The following is a 20,276-nucleotide window of genomic DNA, read 5'->3' as shown; positions in this document are numbered from 1 at the left end:
TGGGACAGACTTCTGGCTTTCTGTGGATATGATGGCACCCCTACTGGCAGCTGGTGGTTGCAGAGGCAGTGACAGGAGCCATCCTGCACCCAGGGCCTCTCTGGTTCTGGGCAAATTTGGGACACAAGCACCTGCTTGCCCTGCTGTGGGGTTTCCTGCTTGAAACACTCAGTCCCCAGCTTCATCTTGGTGTGAGAAATTTGCCTGATGTCATGGCTAGGTCACTTATCCTGCCTGCCAGCTTGGATTAGATGCTGTGACTTGTGTCAGGTCAGATTTTGGAAGGTTTATTTCACACTGCTGGTGTGCAGTGCTGGTGGGCATGAAGTTGTTATCAGGAAGGAACAGGACAGAGAGATTTTCTGAAAAAAAAAGGTACTCTCCTCTTCTCTTCTCTTCTCTTCTCTTCTCTTCTCTTCTCTTCTCTTCTCTTCTTCGCTCTTCTCTGTCTCTTCGTTTCCCATCTCTTCTCTTCTCTTCTCTTCTCTTCTCTTCTCTTCCTTCTCTCTCTTGTCTACTCTTCTCTTCTCTTCTCTCTCTCTTCTCTTCTCTTCTCTTCTCTTCTCTTCTCTTCTCTTCTCTTCTCTTCTCTTCTCTTCTCTCTCATCTCTTCTCTTCTCTTCTCTTCTCTTCTCTTCTCCCTGTATGTGCTATAAGGGTGTGGTGGTAAAAATATTAGTGTTTCAGATTAGAGAATGTGGCTCAGAAGTTGATCCTAATTGAAAGAACATCCCTTTCAACCCAAAGCTGACATTCTTGGACTGTTTCAAACTTCTCACTTCGAAGCTGAGATAATACTGGGTGGGCCACTCCTACAGGCCCCACCAAGAGCCATCTCTCCATGTTGCCACTATTCTCTTCTTTCTCATGATTGTGGCACTTAGCAAGTTCCCCAGGGATGGATACCTGCCTTTACTGATATTTAAATTATTTTTTTCCTCACCTATTTTCTTTTTTTCTGTATGGGCTGGATGTCTCTGTTCACTTTGCAGAGAACAGGGGGGCAGAGAGGAAGATGTTGTCTGAATGTGCCTGACTATAACCATAGTTAATAAAGCCTCTCTCTGTCAGTCAAAGCATTTGGATTATTAGGTGGTTGGAGGCCCCAGATTCTCTGAGCTCTCTGTTCTGATGCCACCAGCTCTGTCACAGCATTGCACCATCAGGACAGCCACAGGGAACATGAGGGACCTCACTCCTGGAGCAGTGGGATGGGATCTCCTAGCACCCATGGTGGTATCCCAGTTGCTCAAGAGCAGCTGCCTGTTTAGTTTGGCTCTTCTGGTTCCTCACCCAGCAGGTGGAACAGGAGGGGTCCCAACCACTGCCTGAGCCCCCCCGAACATCCTTGCTAAGTACACTCAGCCAGTGAACCCAGCAGTGCTGCCTCACCTCTGCCAACCCAGCTCCCCATAAAACAACCAGCTCCAGGCAGCATCCAGCTGGAAAGAGTTCCACTGGGTAAACTTTACCTTTGCCACTGCACTCTTGAGGTGGGAAAAACTGAGCAGCAGCCACGGTTCTCAGTGCCCAGGGAGGATTCACATCGCAATAGGAGCATGATGGGCACCTTTTTTTAAAGAAACAAGTCTTTAAAAGAAGTACTTGCCAAGTGTCAAAATATTTCTCAGTGATATGAAGGGCCTCTGGCAGCCGTAATTTAACCGTGAAGGAACCTGATGCCGGCAAAGGACCGCACAGCTGGAAATTTGTGCTGCAAAGCAGCATTTTATGGCTGTTAAGCTGTTGGCCTCTCAACGTTGTAAAGCTGTTAAACAAACACAGCCCTTGGCTCACAACACGTGTCAGGGAGGCACGGTGTTTTGGCAGGAGCAGACTGATGGCAACAGGGGCTTCAGAAGAGCTGTGAAGAGGTAGAAATAAGCAGAGGAGGAAAATTCAGGTGGAGGATGAGATGCCTGTGTGCCATCTCAGCCTCATGCTGGGAAAGGTGGTTTTGAAAAGAGTGTGTAGGTTCACATGGAGTTGCATCCTCCCCTGGTTTGGTATCAGATAAGATTGCCATGCACATATGGATCCCATACCTCTTACCACTGTCATAGCTGCTGGTCAGTAGACGCTTAAATCAGTCTCTTGCAGGAAGGTGATATCCTAGGGAAGCTTAAATGTCGAAGATTTGGATGGTATTGGTAGCTTTGAATGGGAAAATAGGTGTCCCAGGAGGATGAGTCACATGCTGCAAACTGCTGCATATAGTGACGTGTTGAAGCAAGCTGCGTTGGTGCCAACAGAGATGCCCCAAGAGCAGCCACAGCCTGGCAAACACAAACTGAGCCCTGGTCCCAATAAAGGCATAGCAAATCCACAGGGAACAAATGAAATACACTTGCTGAGCCCAGCACTCAAAAATTCAGAGAAAATGTCCACAAAAATAAGGAGGCTCCTTTCTGTTTCTTTACTGTTTACTTCCACTCTCTTCTAGCAATTGTTGCTTATTCCTCTGGCTTGGAAGCTGATCTTAGGAGGCAGGAACAGCTGGTCCTGCTGCAGGGAAGTGTGGTGGGAGATGCCTCCAGCTGTGCTGCCTGCAGCCACCTGTCCAGGACAGGCACTCTTTAGACTGCTGCCATGAGCTCTTTTTCTGGGTCAGAAGCTGCATTGCAAGAACACCAGTGACTCTTTATCATCAGGAGGGCACCAGGCAGAGATGGACAGGATGGTCTTCCCAAGCTTGTGGGACTCCTGCCCTGTCCTGTGCTCCCACTCTCCAGTGGTGCTCCACCTCCTGAAGCTTTCCAAGAAATGTTGTGCCTGCAAGACCCATTCTTTCCCAACTAGCCTATGTTAAAACTTACACAAAGCAACCGGACTGTGCGTGTTACAGTGTTTTCTCTGCCAGATCCTGACTGTGTGGTACCTTTCATTGCTACCAGACAGGCCAAAGAGAACTGGAGGAGTTGTGGTTCTCACGCTGGTGATTGAAGGAGAGGTCGTGGTAGCATCATTCATCTTGCTTGCAGCATTTCCTCCTGTTTTTTCCATGAAAGCTCAAAAACCAAAGTCCAGCTTCTGCACTTTGTGGGTTTTGTAATGCAGTGTCTCAGCCATCAAGGGAGCCTGCAAGACTGGACTCTAGATGGTTGGAAAGCAACAGGCTAAGCAACAAGAACTATGCTGGATGTCTGCATTCAGGTGCTGGTTCCTGTGGTTGCACAGCTCCATCTTCTTGCAGTCCCTTCACTGATGCATGCCCATGTCTTAGTCCTGCCAGGTGGCTGCAAAGAAATGACTCAGTGTTGACAGGAAGAAGCTAACGGGACATTTACCACCTAGAACTAGGGAAAAATGTTGATAGGTTTGTTTCCCAATGATTTGGGTGATCCATTTTGAGGAGATGGGCTAGTAAATTATTGCTGCTGCCTGATGAAATTGGTTTTTCCCTTTCTGATGGACGCAGCTCCACTGCATCTATTTTGTCGCTCAAAAACAGCCATTTTGATGAGAAGTGGATGAGATTAAACCAAAATCTGCTAGCCTTGCACGTCCTCTTGCTAAGCAATTTGCTGCTTCACTGCCTTTGGAAGATTGCACTGAAGTTGCTTTCCTGGCACCAGGAGCTGTTTTGAGAATTAGTGCAAAACTAATTTGATTACAAATCTCAAAGACACTAACAAAAGCTATTTTTAAGCTTTTGAGAAGTATGGTCTGAATCAGACTGCTCAGGGAAAACGCCACAGGAGTTTCTTACCATTATTTCAGCGATTAAATTCTCCAAAACTGTGGGATCCTGCTGCAGTTGCCTGGCTCAGATCTAGCATGTGTCCATCACCAATATGTAAAGCTTGTGCTCAGCACCTGGGCATTATCATGAGGGACCCAGCACACTGCTTGCCTTGGTGCCTCTCTTGGGTTACTATAGGTGTTTGTTCTTCCTTCTTAGAAATATGGTGTGCTTCCTCATAACCCAACCTCTTGTAATCATCAGAACTCCAAAGCTGGTTATATACAAAAATATAAATAAGGTAAATCTTATACAAAAAGCACCACTGTCAGAGCCAGGGCAGGATGGTGGGCATCACATCTCCTCCTTTGGTATCCTCTGGTACAAACTGAAGTCTGTGTCAGGTAATGCAGGAGCACTGATCACAATTCACATCATGCTTATCCACATGCACCTCTCAAACCTTTGCTGCCTTCAAAGACTCCCTGAACAAGCTGTTTTAAGGACTACACTTAGGTGAATTCCTTCCCTAAGCCTTGGGAGCTGAGGCCTCTGCAAGGGAGCATAGCTCTGCAAAGGGGGGCAGCTCGAGGTGGTCCCTCAACCCCGTTCATCCCTCCCACAGGTGCCATGGTCCTCACACAGAGCACACCCCAAAGAAACACTCTGCTCACCTCATGGGATGGGGGGTTACACCTGCACAATTTTCCCTGTAATTTCAGTTTTAGCCTTTAACACATTATCCTTGTGGCTATCCGCCCTCCAGTGGGCTCCCAGATGTGTCTGGCATGGGGAGAGCAGCAGGGCGCAGCTCTCAGGGCCGGGGCTGATGGCTGACATTTGTTTTGTTGGTTTGCTTCAAGCTCCACAACCCCCTGAGTCCATTCTGCAGGTAGTTTAGCCAGGAGCTGCTGTCAGCAGCGCTTGGAAGAATCAATGATAACCTTTTCCTTTGCAAAGGAGTTACCTACATGCCAGGGAGCAGAGGATGCTGAAAAACAAATGAAGCTGGGATTCTCCATGGGTCTCCCTGGCATTATTCGTGATATTTAAAGAAAACAAACCAGTTCTCCTTTGGTTTTATTAGTCTTTCTATTCTGGCATTTAAACAGAGATTGGCATGGTCAGTATCTGCAGACACATCCTATGATGCTCTCAGGGGTTTCTCTGAAGGTTAGGACACTCAGGGTGCTGCATCTGAAGTGCCTCAGTTCCTCCGAGCTGCTGGAAGGCATTTTGGCAACACCCAGTAATGCCACTGCACAGATCACAGAGAGAAGGGCATTTGGGTCCTGGGAGCATGTCTGGGCTGTAGGGTAGGAGCAAAGTTCCTCTGAGCCTCAAGACTAGCACCTTTTGGGGTCATCTTATGCTATGATGCTATTTTGGTATGTAGTTGTCCTGGATTTTAGTATCGAACTGAAGAACTGAGCTGAGTCTTTGTACCTCTTGCAGCTCCCCAGAGCACCCCATGGTGGAGAAGTGTTGTGTCCCTCTCTGTCACCCTGTGCCTGGCAGTGGATTTTCACTCTCACAGATTCAGCAGTGGGATTCATGCTTTTTGTTGTCTTGGTTTCAGGCATGGAAGAAACGCTGGTTCGTCCTGCGCAGCGGTCGGATGAGCGGCGACCCCGATGTCCTGGAGTACTACAAAAATGACCACTCCAAGAAACCTTTGCGTGTCATCAACCTCAATTTCTGTGAGCAAGTGGACGCGGGCCTCACCTTCAACAAGAAGGAGCTGCAAGACAGCTACATCTTCGACATCAAGACGAGCGACAGGACCTTCTACCTGGTGGCTGAGACTGAGGACGACATGAACAAATGGGTCCGCAGCATCTGCCAGATCTGTGGCTTCAACCAGTCTGAGGAGAACACAGGTACAATGAGTGACGGGTCCTTTGCTAAGGGCATCTTTTCTCCTGTCCTCCCAGTGGGCCCCCGGCCTCTTTCAGATCAGACCTGTAGGAGGGGGGTGCAGCCTGCCACAAGGCTGGGCGGGCTGAAGTGGGAAATGGATGGACGTGTGGGAAACTTGATGGGCCTTTCCTGCCTTTGACATCTAAAGAGCTGACTTGGCTATTGTGAGAGCCAGTCATTTTTACCCTCTGTAGAACTGTAGATCTTTCAGTCTCTTACAAGAAGTTGGTGGTGTTTGGGGACTTTTTTAGCTGCAGCCTTTGTCCCTATCCACCACCAAAATCCCCTTGAGAGTGGTGGGAACCAGCAGTGAAAATCCCTTTTGCTTAGGTATTTCAATCCCTTGATGGAGTAGAGGGGGAAGCTTTACTGGAGCCATTTTCCTCTCCACTGCAGGCAGGCTCCCATGTGGAGGACAGACATATTCTCTGCATCTGCATCCCCATCTTTTCCTGGAACCCTCAGGGAAAGCGCTGGAAAGGGGGAAGGAAAACTCCAGTTTATGTGCAGTGAGGGGACCTAGTGTCTGAGTTGTGCTGCACCATCCAAACTCGGTTGCACTTGGGCAAGCCTCTGCATTAAGCACCAGTGAGCTGCCTCTCCTTTCCTAGCACCACAAGGGCACATATAAAACCTGAGTGAGATGAGGAGGGGTAGTGAGCGTGGCGTGCAGCTCTGCAGTCACCTGCCCATCCCATTATACGTGGTAGCATCTCTGGGTACCTTTTGCTTCATCTCATCCTTGGTCCAGTCTCATCCAGGGGACTGCAGGCCTGTGCTCTGTCTGCGTGAAACTCCCCATACTAACGTCCAGCCTGAATCTGTTTTGGTCCCTGGTGGAGCAGCTGCCATCCGCAGGAGTTGAAACCCTGCCAAGAGCTTGTCAGGCAGGACAGCAAACAAAGCATCGCGGCAGCGCGGATGCGATCCTCACTGACTGACGCATGAGGCAGGATGTCACCTTGGCAATGGGCGCACAAGTGGCAGAAAGGATCCTTGATAACGTCGCCAGCCGGGTCTTTCAGGGAAAGGTCAGGCTAAATAAATTACATACCGTTCCAATGGCAGCAGTGCAGCCCTCGAGGTTCAGCAAAATTGTTCAGGCCCCTTTTTTAAGAGCTGTTTCATTGCAGGATTTTCCATTTTGTATGCTTTCAGCTGGGAGAACTGTTTTTCTTCTCATTTAGTAAAATGAGCTTTTAGCCCAGCGGCAGCAGGATCGATACAGGACTTCAGTGAAATATAAATCTGGGCAGCAAAAGGAAAAACAATCTCCCACTTGCAAGTACATCTGTCCCAAAGGGCACACAGGGATCATCAGGCTGCAGAGATCCAAGCACTATTCCCTGCAGGATCATGGAGTGACATCAGCAAAAGAGGAACAAAAATCCCTATTTGTAACAGAATCACAGCTCGTTAATGCTGTAGGGAAAGTACCCACTTGAAACAGTACCCAGCTGCCAAAGTTTGATTTTCTGAGTAAGCCAAGAAAAAGCCTGCAACGGCAAATGCAGCAGATGTGTCCAGATGCTGCAGCAGAGAGGGAGCATGAATTATTCAGGGCTGGCACTTCACTTCGGTCCTTGCCGAAGCAGTGACCCCATGCTCACCTTTCCTTCACCATCCCGGCTAAGTAATGGCAAATAAATCATCAGTTTCCCAAAGTGGGTAATGGTCATTTGAAGAATCCATGTCGTGAGGCTGGGTGAAGAAGTTGAGGGGTCATTGGAGCACGATGGGTGTCGGAAGTCTTGTCCATCTTGGTGTATATAAGTTCATCATGGGGTGCATCCTTCATAGGGGGTCAGCTGGAGGGAGTAATGAAACAGCCATAGCAATGTTTGTAATTCTGCTGTGCTGTGCTGTGCTCCCTCTTTGTCACCTCCTTGAAGTCAAGGGTGGATGGATGGGAGAGGAACAAGAGTTTGCGTGAGATTAAGACAGTTCCTGGGTAGAAACAGAGCTTGGGACACTTGGCATTTTGGTTTTGGGCCTTTCTCCCCTCATCCTCAAGCTTCTCTGTGCCTTGTTGTGGCCTCTGCCTTGGAGAATGAATGAGTTGGTAATTGGATGAACCAAAAAGGGGGAGGAAAAGTTAACCATCATGAGCAGGAATAGCTCCATGCTAATTGTAGCAATTAATTAACTAAATCTCCTTCTCCCAGCAGACAGGCAGCGTGGTGGAACAAGATCAGGAACTGCCAGGAAAGCCACTGTGCACATTTTTCTGGTTGTACTTGTTCCTGGCTGTGTGACTGCTTTATACTGGCCCAAAAGCCTTGTTGGGTCTGGCCCCACAGCCAGGCTGTTCCCACCTGGGCTGTACTCACATCCCAGCTAGGTGAACACTCCATCACCAGCAAACACATTGACTGCAGTTGCTGAGTCAATGCTGAGTTACTGCCCCCTCGAAGGGACACCCCACATCAGCTGAGCCCCAGTCACCAGTCACTAGTTAGCTTATAACCCAGTGGTGATGGAGGACAACTCATTAGCTTTTGGGGCAGTTTGGGTAAAAGCCTGTTGCACCAGCTCCCCATGATGGTAGGGAAAAGGCAGGGTAAAAAAGCCTTTTAGCATGATTTAGTAAGCAAATGGGCAGCCTGGAAGCATTGATGCAAACCCTCTGCACCAGTGTGGGACCGTGCTTAGGTGCTGCCCGTGCTCCCAAAAGGCAAGACAATTAAAAGGCAAACAGATTTACACCCTTTGACGCTTCTTTCCGTTTGCAGCTCAACGGGAGAGTGTAAATTTTCTGTCACTTGGTTTTCACATTAGTCCTTCGTGTTCCGTCTAGACAGGGGGACTCTCAGGATTAAGGAGGCTGGACTTCAGGGCGGTTTAATGTCATGCTATGGCTCAGTGCTGGTTTGCTGGTCTCCAGCTGCATTATACATCTGGTTCAGCGGAAGGAAGCTCGTTTCAGCCTCAGGGGCCTGAATGTCAGTGAAGCAGAGGGTCCTGCCGGCTGTCCCAAGGAGCAGCTGCTCAGCAAAGCTGCCCCGGTGGCTTTGTTCCCTGCCCCGACCTGAAAATAATTGCAGAGCAGCACGATTACATCTGCCAGAGAAGGGAAATTAAATTGATTCTAAAGTGTTTACCCAGACCGTGGCAAAGCTCTTTGTTTCTGTTAACACCTATTTACTTTGAGAGCTAATTACGATTTTTGAACAAGCAGAGCCTCACAGGATCCCAGCTCCTGTGCGTGCCTGAGGAGGCCAACCATGCTCAAGGGAAGTAGATTTGCTCCTGTGTCAGTGCTGCCTTTACACTGCAGTTTGCTCTGCTGCCACCTTAAGTGATCCAAATACAGTGGGGGGAGACCAGCCGGGGACCCTGGGCCACAGGCTGCATGAGAAAGGCCAGCACACGGGTATTTCAAACCATCAGCAATTTCCCTGCCCTAGTGGGCAGGCAGCCAGGGCTCAGCTATGAACTGGATTTTCTCATATGCTTTGTTTGTTGAAGTTAAAAAAATACCAAATCCCACTAAACATGTCTCATGTGCCATTAACCCTTTCTGAAGCTGATGCTTCAGCCAAAACCCCTCCTTGTCCCATCCCCAGTATGAGAGAGGTGCAGCTACAGCAGCCCTTAATTTCTCACAAACCAGTGTGTGTGCCCATGCAGTGAGCACGTCCTTGCAGGGGCCCTGTGCAAGGAGTAGTTATTTTGAAGGAGTCAATTACTTTATTAACTTTATGTCAATTTACTGTGCCACTCTCAGTGTCTCCCTGGAGCTCCTCTTCTACCTTCTCCATGGAAAAGGGGCTCTTTCAGGGGCTTGGATTTGTGGGTCCTGACCAGACATGGGTGGGAGTTTCAAAGCTTATTCATGCACATCATTAATGCCCCTGTGCTAAAGATTTAACCCAGACATGAAACTGGGGAAGGGAATATTTGTGTGTGAGTAAATGACCTTGTTCTGAACTGAAAGCTCCCTCCACTTGGAGAGGGTGAGGAAGGCGTGGGAAAAGGATGGCACTGGGCTCCTGCCCTGATGGCTTGTGTCTGGCAGCAGCAGCAGCCTCTTCCACCCAGTCCAGGCATGTTATCTTTTTTTTTTTTTTTTTTTGGTCCATCTGAGACTTAATTTCTTTTATTTATTTCTCCACTTTCTGTCAGGGAGTTGATCCAAAGCAGTTCTGGGTTCTGGCTAAGTCCCTACTCCATCTCCAAGGAGTGGTAGGAGTGGTGTTGGTATTTTACATCATGACAGGGAGCAATCCCAGCAATGTCTTGCTGAGCATCCGTCAGGGCTGAGCATTGAAGTTTAATGGAGATGCGTATCTCCTTCCCCCTTCAACTCAGACATGCTTGTTCTAGCAGTTTAGTGGATCAGCCTCTGGATATCAGTCACTTTCTGCTCACACTGGTGAGATCTGCACCTCACATGCCTGGGTGTCTTTGGCTTGGTTCTGCCCCAGACCCTCCACCAGTTGCCCCATTCCATCCCATGAGAGCACATTTATTCTCTCACTTGACTTGCTTTGGCTGGGGGTCCCGCATGGGCCACAGGCTGGTTGTCCCCCAGCCTGCTGCCTGCAAGTCTGCGTTATGAGCCCATCTGGCTGCTCTTGCACGCTCCTCACTTCTCTCCCAAAAGCATGCTTGTCCTAGCAGCAGGCCAGTGATACCTCCAGCCCCATCGATTCCTTGCAGCCAGGTTTGCCTGGGTGTTTGCCCAACAAAGGGAGCTCAAGATGGACCAAAGACACAACAGAGATACCCCGAAGACTTGTTGGGAGGACAGGAGCTGCCCAGAACTCAGTGAAGAGGCTGTGGGCTGCAAGACTAGGGTAATACCATGTTTGAGCATTGTATACCACCCACCTCTCCCAAACACTCCCAAGTCGGCAGTGTTCCCCATTCCTGCATGCAGGAGCGGGGCACCAGGGAGCATGTGCAAGGGGATGGTTCCTGCATTCCTGCCACCACTCCCATGGCCAGGAAGAACCAAAGCAGAGGGGAAATACACGAGACCAGGTACTTCCTTGCAATAGTGCCTAGCACATGCCTCCTTCCTTCCCTGCTTGTGCCGTGGAGGAGTTACAAGCCCAGAGCCCAGCCAGGGACTGTGCAGAGGCTGAGGAATGTGGAATGAGAAATGGGGACAAGGAGGGATATGTGGGGGTGATATGTGGGGTGTCCTTGTGTCCCTGACAGCACCCAGGCCCTGCTGTGTGTTGTTTTGGGATCTGCAGGCAGCACTGCCACCTAAGGGCAACGGAGCAGGCAGCCCCTTGTGGAGCCTTGTGCCCTCATGACTTCCTAGAATTATAGAATGCTTTGGGTTGGAGCTGACCTGAAAGATCATCCAGTTCCAGCCCCTCACCATGGACAGGGACACCTTCCACTAGACCAGGTTGTTCTAAGCCCCATCCAACCTGGCCTAGAACACTTCCAGGGATGGGGCATCCACAGCTTTTCTGTGCAACCTGTGCCAGTGCCTCACCAGCCTCACAGGAAAGAATTTCTTCCTAATATATAATTTAAACCTGCCGCCTGTCAGTTTAAATTTATTCCCCCTTGTACCCCTTGACATTTCAGCTTCTGTGGCCGTAAGTCAGTTGTCTTGACTCCATCTTTAAGCCCTGGTATGAGTTGTACTTGGATATCAGCTCACATGGAGGCCAGTCTGTCCCTTCAGACAGTACAACAAGAGTATGTTTGAGTTGAGCTTGACCATGGGATGGACAGGGCATATCTGGTTGGATTCTCTCCAGATATCTCTCCTTCTTTTATTTGTTCACCTACCCAAAGACTTGTCCTCGGCCCCATTTGGGACTTGGAGGTAGCTTGTGTTGGGACAGGAATGTGGATCCTTGAGCCCTGTGCTCTGACCTGCTGTCCCACCACACATACAGATGCAGCCTTTCCCTCAGCGTTCCCATCAATACTTTCAGCACTCAGTGTCAAGGAGCTCCTTCTTTTAAAAAACGTATGTCACATCTCGATCCACTGCTTGCACACCTCAAAGGCATTTAGATCCGACCCTCCTCATCCTTTTCTTCCGTGTTCTGAGTGTTCCTAACAAGGGGAGCAGCTGTGGCCGCAGATTTTCTCTGGAGGAGAAATGCAGATGCCATATCTCAGCCCCAGGGTTGACCCAGTCTCACTGGAATAGGTCGGGGAGACCTGGGAGCCCAAACTCACTTTGCACCAGGCTCATGGTTAAACTTCAGGTGCATACAGGCACCTTCTTGCCAAAGTCACAGTTCCCTCCTTAGCCTTCCTGCCACTTTAAATTTGTTCCAAACTTCCCTGACCCTGGTTTTCCTGCTCCACAAACAGCAAGTTATTTTAAGATCTGACACTGTTCAGCTTTTATTTCTGTGTAAACAATACCGGAGATGGAGTGGTATTGGCACAAAGGAGCAGCTTGAGAGCAGTTAACTGCCTGCTGTCTTTTCCCCCCTTTTTTCCCTCTTTCCCTCTGGAGATAAGCTAGTTGTGGTACTGATGAGTCTTCTGAAGAGCAGAGCGCCACTAATGACCTGGAATTTGCTTCCTAGAGGACAGAAACAAGGGGAGATCCTTGCTGATCTTTACCAGCTGGTCAGGGTGTCCTTGCTGTGATTCCCCTGGCAGTTTGGAGAGGGAACTGATGCTGCTAAGAGTGAGACATGTTTGGGTGGTTGTAGTCTGTCCACTTCTTGGGAGAAAATGAAAAAATATGTCTAGAATGAGGCTAACAATTTGCACCCTGAAAGTGGCCATTTCTTTCCCTTGGTTCCCCAAGGAAGTAAGACTGATGAGCTCAGGTGTCCACTTTCTACAAAAACTCATCCCACCTCAGGATGAGTCTCAGGATTGCTTTCAAGACCTTTGCTATCAAGCTGGATCTTCAGTGATTTCATTTTCATAATTTCATTCACACCAGGCAATGAGCAACCCCTGCCACTCTTCCATACCTTATTTCTCTTGCTATACTTTGCTCTTCAGCATGCTGCCTTCCCAGGAACATTGCAGGACCAGAGTCAACACTGCACTGCCGTGATGGTCGCTGTCCTTGATACCAAGAGGAAGTTTCCTGCCCATATAGGTGCCAAGAAAAGGACTGAGGCAAGGATGCAGAAGGTTTTAGCAAGGGAAAAGGTCTTAAGGTGTCTACATGGTTAGAAAACCAACTTTCTGGCTTCAGGACATCTGATGTAATCAAATCTCTGACATCTGCAATGCTTGGACCAAGGCTTTCTTCACAGCTTGGGTTTTGGAAATTTAGGAATTCTTAGCATTTTCTTATTTAGATGTTCTTATTGTGACTGTGGACATTTTGAAGAGGTACAACTGAAAAAAAATCCAGAAGATATGTGAGCCTTGTGTTTGCAAACCTATAACTCTGCCATCCCAGAGAATCCATTGGAAGATAAGTTTTTGTTAAGCCTCCTTTGACCATACACAGCACTGATGGGAACTAGCAGAGGATGCAGCTGTTTGTGGGAGCACAAGGTTTACAGGCAAAAAATGCTCTTATCTGGCTGCAAATAATAAAACCATCAACCAGCAATAAAAAAAATTTATGCTCAGCTTTCAAAAAGGACCAACAGTCAAAATACTCCAGCTCTTCTTGACTGTTTCCCAGCTGGCGCCCAGCTCAAGGGTATCCAACTGGCCTCTTCTGAAGATAATACAGAGCTGGAGGACTGGGGCTTTTGGGGAAAATCCTGCCCTTTCCTGGCCAAAGTCCCACTGGTTTAGCTGAGCTGAGGCTGGGATTTGAGCTGGGAGAGAAGGAAGAAATGTGAAGTTTGAGACGTTGGAGCTTTTTTTAGCACTAAAAGCATTGCCCAGCCTTTCCAGCACAGGTTTCCCAGCAGAGATCGACAAGCTGAGTTCACATCTCAGCCCTGGGTAGGGCTGTCTCCTGGCCTGGCATCCAGAATCAGAAACCCATTTAACGTAATTCTTTGTTTTGTAATTGGCATATATGGCTATGAGCCCTGTCAGATGAGCTCTGTTAGTTTAGTGGGCACAGAGGAATTTTTAGGGTGACTTACTGACCGTGGAAAAATGAGTGTGGCAGACAGTATCAGCAGAGCATCAGGAAACAAAACCATGCAAAGCCCTTGGAAACAAAAACAGCTGATGGACTGGAGTGAAGTGACACTGTCTGAGCAGAACCAAGGGAGACAGGGAGGGAGGGAGGGAGGGAGGGAGGGAGGGAGGCATTTTTGGGTGTCAGCCAACTAAGAGGAAACTCACAGTCAGATTTGCCTGCATTTATATTTCCCAGAGGGGTCTTGGGACTGTTGTAGCCCATGTGCCCCAGTCATGCACTTTGGGATTCATGGAGCTGCCATGAATCTGTGTCTGCAGAGTTTCTCAGGCATCAGGGCAGGACACAGATGCACAGGTGATGCCCAGTATGTAGGAAGCAGGCTGGCAAATGCAATAGACAGAGAACCCCAAAATGCAAGTGCAAGCATGCTGGACAAGGAGAAAAAAATCACCTTTGCAAAGGATAATTTTCTGGCAGTTTTTCACAATGTGGCACTTTTTTTCCCCCCACATAAATCTATTTCCCCGTTTCTTCCCTCCAACCATTTCCAATTGTTCCCTCCAAAGCTTTATTTGCCCTGTGCACTGCTTTGTAAAACCTGGTGAAAGCCAGGACAGATTTAGACTTTCATTTCCCAAACCCCAATGCCTGTTTGCTGGTTTGTATTGCTTTATATTTCCAATTAAAACCAAGCCTGAGCAAAGGGAAAGCTTTCTGAAGCCTTTAAAGCCTCCAAGTGAAGGCACATGGAGCAGGAAGGAGACATGAAGCTGTCGATGCCTGTGAACTTTCCATGACACCAGTCAGGGTTTGTTTCCAGACTGATTCTTATTTATGAATGCAGTAGCATTTATTACTGATTTTATCTGTAAAGATAGCATTTTTTCCCTAGATGTTTTCTATGCCTCAGTTATAGTTACTGCCTGCTCCTCAAACATACTTTTGATTTATTTATTGTGGTACAATACCAGAGCTGTAATATCGGCAATTACTTAGGGCTGTGGGGCTTACACCTGATCCAGGAATGCCCTCCTTCCATGACCCAGCTCCCTCCAGGAAGGCTGAGAACATCTCTCAGTGTCCATCACAGAGTAGATGTAGCCAACAAACATGCCTTCTGCTGTGCCAGGTGCTGCACAAGCACTGAGCAGAAAGGCAGCCTCTGCTTGGAAGGATTCATCACTAGGGCACCACACAGATGTGTTTGGGGTATCTTCTATCCTGCCTGTGGCCATTTGCTGCCAGAGGCACAGCAGGGGTGGTGTCTGTTCCCTCCAAGCTGGCAATGGTCTTTAAAAGGACACTTGGCCACAGCTCCTGAGAAATGTGTTTAAAAATAAGACTGTCCAGGAAAATTAGATATTCTCTATCTCTTCTGTTCCCCACTTGACCACAGACAGCTGCTTCTCGGTGGAATTCAGACACAGAAGGGAGTCACAGTTTCCATAAGATATCCAAGGACCATCTTTGCCATTTTTCCATGCTTACAATCACTTTAAGCCACAGAGGATGAAGCAAGCACTTAAAGCTGTGTGAAAAAAGAAGTCCAGCCCCCCAAGAAAGCCAGCAAAACCCACCAGCCCGAGTCTGCTTCCTTGGAGATACTCAAAACCTGTCTGAACACAGTCCTGACCTGCTGTAGCTGCCCCTGCACCCCTCTGGGTGAAAAACCTTTTCCTAATATCCAAACTAAACCTCATCTCAGACACTTTCTGGGCATGTAGCTTCCTTTCATACTTACTTGTCACATGCTGAGGAATGTGACTGGTTCGCACCTTTGATTGATTGCCACCCTTTATATCTGTTTGTTAAAATGGAAAATAACATTTCACCTCAAAAATTTCATCATGTGCTCTCTCAGTTCCACATGACCTAATCCCATCCCGGCCAGCACAGCTGCTTGTGCCAAGTTTTGGTGTGATTACCTTCCATCATTCCACTGCCAAACTGTCCCTGTGCTTGTGCTGTTGCTTTTGAAAGTAAGCTGGAGTGGAGTGACTCATTGCAATTGCTTTTTTTATTTTTTTTTTCCATAGCTGACAATGAATCCTCTTTTTGAAGTGTTGGGCAGGTGTCTGGGCACTCCCAAATATTTCATCACCTGTAAAAGTGTCGTGAACGACTGTTGCACTGCCAGTGGCTCCGTCTTCACCTTCATCTCGTGGCTGATCACCTGCCCTGCCAAGCACCACCTTGTCTGACATTGCTGTGTGTAAACCCTCCCCTCAAGCCCGTGTGTGTTCTGCACAGACTGAACCTTGATATAAAGCCTTTATGATGATAATTAATTTTGCTGGCTTGCCATGATGGTTCATATTGCTCTCCAGTGAGTCATGATGAAGTCTTTCAAATACCCACTTGAAATCCATAAATTCTGTGATGAATCTTTCTGCTACTTGATGGTTGCTTTGATGATTAGTGTTAGGGTCAAAACCTGGTCAACACATGGTCTTCCAGCTGAAAACAAAAAAGGAGCTTATTAAAAAAATGGAGAGTGACTTTTTACATGGGCAGGTAGGGATAGGACAACGGGAACAGTTTTAAAGAGGAGAGAGTTTACATGTTATGAGGAAATGTTTTACTTGAGGGTGGTAAAGCACTGGCACTGGTTCCTCAGGGAAGCTGCGGATGCCCACAGTGTTTAAGGCTGGGTTGGATGGGACTCTGAGCAACCTGGTCTAGTGGAAGATGTCCCTGCCCACGGTGTGGAGTTGGACATGGTCTTTAAGATCCCTTCCAACCCAAGGCATTCTATGATCCTGTGAAAATACTGCTTTCGTCTCTTGAGATTTGTCTGAAAAAACTCCTGATAGAGCAGAAGACTTTTTCCCAGAAAGCACTATGATGTCTCCTAAGTCTTTACTTTTTTTTTTTTTTAAGTATCTCAATCCCAGTTTATTGACTCTTGTGGCTTTTCCTCATCCCCGTGATTCTAAGAAAAGGAGGTGGATTTGTGATTTTCATTTGAAGCTCATTCATGCTTTTACAGTTTTATTACAGTTTTGAAATACTGGTAGATCTCTTTGGCATCACCATAACTCCTTCTGAGCATCTGAGATCCCATTGTTTTTTCTGTTATGCTCCAGAAACTCACTTCCACTGTTTCTTCTACCTCTAAGAACTCAAGAGTACAGCTCAGAAATGCTTTGAGCTTCTTTGGCACGGTGTTGGAAGGACCACCTTGTCCTCTGCCCTCCAGTAACATTTTTATGGAGATGAATCCATGCTGTCCAAGTCCTGGGCAAACAGAGCTTTGTGTACTAAAAGATGCACTCTCATCTCAGTGATGAGAAGACATGCTACTGCTCTGGTGTCTTGTGGCACCATCTGAAGGGAAGGCCAACCCTGTGTTCACAGAGCTGTATCATGCAGTGGTTTGTTTTACAGATAAAGCAGCTCAAAGAATTAGTACTGCCAAGACTCCAAGAATGCCCTCCATCATATTAGACAAGTTAAAATATTTGCTGTAATCAGGTTTATGTGTGATGAGGTGATGCACAAATGGGTTTTCCCTGTGGGTGAATTGCCACATGAGTGGTCCCTGTGAAGTTCTCAGGTGTCTCCAGAGCAGTTGGAGTTGGGAGGTTGGAGCATGCTGGTCTGGTCCCAGTAGCCCCTGCATTCCCGTGATTGTAGCCAAAAGCCATTATGTCTTGGCTTATTCTTCCCAGAATCTCTGGAGAAAAATGGGTCTAATGTACTGTCTATTTGTCACCATTCCACTTTTCATCCCGTAGATGAAGGATGAAGATGGATCTCACCCAGATCTATCTCAGCAGCCAAATACACTAAGTTCAGACATGTGTCACATCAGTAATTAAAATCAAAAATTAAATAAATCCCATTCCTGTGAGGAAGAAGGAGTGCTCAGAAGTTGCCTATATGGAGACAGAGCAATCTGAGGAAATGCTGTTCTTGCAGCAAGTGAAGCAGGTGACAAGCCCAAAACAAACTCCCTTTCAAAGGCAGCGAAAATTCAGCATCTTCGTTTTCACTCCCTCTGGTATTCATTTTCATACTCTTTCAGTGTCAATTTTGATTCACACCTTTTCATTCTGAATTTGAATGAATTTCAGGAAAAAACAAGAATTGCACTTTCACATCTAAAAAGCACATCATGGTGATTTTCAGTCGAAGAGGGGCAATCTGCCCCCAAAAAAGGATCCGCTCTGATGAGAATGAATTGAAATACCTTGACCTTCTCCCCTCTTACTTAAAATTCACTTTTATTCTCTGAAGGTTTCTTGTAATTTCTGGCTTCAAATGATCCCTTGGCAAGCTCCTATTTTGATTAAATGGCATTTTCCAGCTGGAGGATGTCAGAAGATTTTCAGCTGGCCCTAAGCCAAGCGTGAAGCACCGGGCGAGGCACCAGGCAAGAAGATGTGGATTTTGCTCTGCGTGCTGGTTCCAGCTGTGGTGGGTGCACGGATGGGTGAGCTGCAAGGGGGGTAATGTCATCTGGTGCTTCTGGCTTTTAAGAATGAGCCTACCGCACTGTGAGCTGGTTTGAGCAAGGAAGAGGAGGTGGGGAAATGCTGAGTAAGCCCATGGGATGGTTCCCAACCCATGAGCAAGAATCAGAGCAGGGATGGTTTGCTCTGGTCTTTGGATGCCAGTGGATGTTTTGTACCTGAGTCAGGCGATGAATGCCAAAATCCAAAACTGTAACCATGAAGGAGATAGTGATAGATCTGCCTTACCTCAGTCTCCTGAGGACCAAGCTATACATTACGCTCCCTTGCTCCACCAAACACAGCTCTGCTGCTGCTGTGTGGTAAAAATAACCACAGAACCAGCCCATGCTTTAGTGCACAGGGTTCAAACGGCAGCATCCATGCTGGGAGTTTGCTCTGCTTCTCGGTGCAGAAATATCCAGCGGGGAGATACTTGCTTGTGCATGACCAGATGTGATGGGGAGATGGAGGGTGTCCAGGTGGAAACACTCATGCACAGGGAAAAGAAAAACAAGAACTTAAGAGGGAGCTGAACTGATAGCGACCAAAGTCTATCAGGATGTTAAGCCCAGTGGGATTAAGGATCCCAGCCCAGTCTGAATCTCCTTTAGCCACCCTCAGCTCTTTCTTGGGGTGGTCCCACAGGGGCACAAGCCATGGTGGATGGGGAATGTGGGGACAGGGGCACTACTGGAACTGACCCTACTACAAAATCACTCGTGGGAGGAGCTGCCAGCCCTGTGTTTCTGAGTGCAAATACCACTCCAAAGTATTGCACTGCTTTCAACCCACGCCAGTTCTTGCCTTTGGCACAAGCTGTGCTCCCCAGTCCCTGCCAAACCAGTACAGATGTTTTAACACCCACCAGAACCCAGATAATTACAAGCAGAATCGAAAGACTGGTCAGAGTTGTTTGCTTTCAATTGCCTGAACTCTCAGCCGTTCTCAAGCAAGATGCTTCCCACTTTCTGACATTGCTTTCAAAGACATTTTTGTGGGACACATTGCTAATACTCCTTTTAAGATTAGGGGAATGTCTAGAAGCCCCAGCCAGGATGAAGATCACACCATGCCTGCTGATGTAATGGTTACCACAGAGTGAAACAAGTGCAGGAAAGATGAGTACAGCATCTGGGAAAACACTTTCTGGGAAATTAGAGCTAATTTCTAACCAGCAGCTTTTCAGCCATGGCATTGCAAAGCTCAGCTCATTTTCAAATGGGTTTGGGGAGTGTTTTCAATGGAACAGAACCATGGTATCTGCTGGTGGGCACAGGTCTGGTGGGCACAGGTCAGAGAATGCTGCAAGTCCTTTACATCCTGGATCCTCACGGGAGACAGTGCTTACCATGGAGAAACTGTGAGCAGCTGAGATAAAGGAAGACGAAGCATTTCCTGTTGTAACAGAGGGAAGCCAGTAACAAACACTTTCTTCCTGGTCTGTGCTTGTACAACCCTGAGATACAGGAGTGTGGCCCATGATGAGAAACTTGGTTCTCTCAAACCAGTTTCAAACAGCCAGGTTTGAGTTTGGCAGACAAGAACTGATTCAGGATCCATGAGAACAGTTGTCACATGTGTCTGCCCTGAGGCCACTTAGAAAGCATCTGTGGGGAGTAGGACCAAGAAAAGCTTCTCAGGGTTCACTCCACATGAGCCACATCATGTCTTCTCATCTTTTTTTCATCAGGATGCTTTGAGGTCCTCCTGGACGTGCAGGTCAATTTTGTCCTTGCATTTGTCATCACTTGACTGTTTGGGAAGGAACTGACCATCACAAGCCCACCAAACCTGGTGGGATCAGGCTGTTTTCATGGCTTTCCCCTCAATCCCTGATGCAAAATTCCTTGTCCGCCATGCCCAGGCATGAAAATCTCCATCCGACGTTATTCCAGTTCATTTCTGGTTGCTGTGGAGACCAATTTAAATGAAACTCTAGTATTTCGAAAGAGAATGTGAGTCTAAGTCATTTGCCATGCAAGGTCCCATGCTAATAGCATTAGCATATTATTTGATTATGGTGATGTGTAGGGAATAAATTCCAAGTCCTTTTGCCATCATTGCATCTTAAAAGAAGAGGAAGAGAAAAACCTCTGGGCTTTAACTGATACTGAAGACCTTTGCTGAATGAGAACTCCTGATTTCTGAATGCATAAAGCTTTGGGGGTCACAGGCATTTTTAACCTCGTGCAATGTGAATAGCTTGCTGGAAAGG

At 47.6% G+C, this 20,276-nt stretch overlaps 1 protein-coding gene across 5 annotated transcripts in view; it reads left to right on the top strand.

Moving 5' to 3' along the window:
- Window positions 1–20,276, top strand: part of GAB2 (GRB2 associated binding protein 2) — a 93,516-nt gene that overhangs the window by 47,628 nt on the left and 25,612 nt on the right. For all 5 annotated transcript variants that reach the window (XR_007777095.1, XM_050972197.1, XM_050972191.1 and 2 more), the window contains exon 2: window positions 5,262–5,562. Coding sequence is in view for 4 of the 5 variants with exons in the window: in XM_050972197.1 (XP_050828154.1) it covers window positions 5,262–5,562 (301 nt within the window). In the remaining variant the exon portion in view is untranslated. The remainder of the gene's footprint in view (window positions 1–5,261; window positions 5,563–20,276) is intronic.

Source organism: Serinus canaria, chromosome 1 (assembly GCF_022539315.1).
Source record: "Serinus canaria isolate serCan28SL12 chromosome 1, serCan2020, whole genome shotgun sequence".
NCBI lineage: Eukaryota > Metazoa > Chordata > Aves > Passeriformes > Fringillidae > Serinus > Serinus canaria.
Note: the sequence above shows the minus strand (reverse complement) of the source record. Positions and strands in the feature narration are given on the sequence as shown.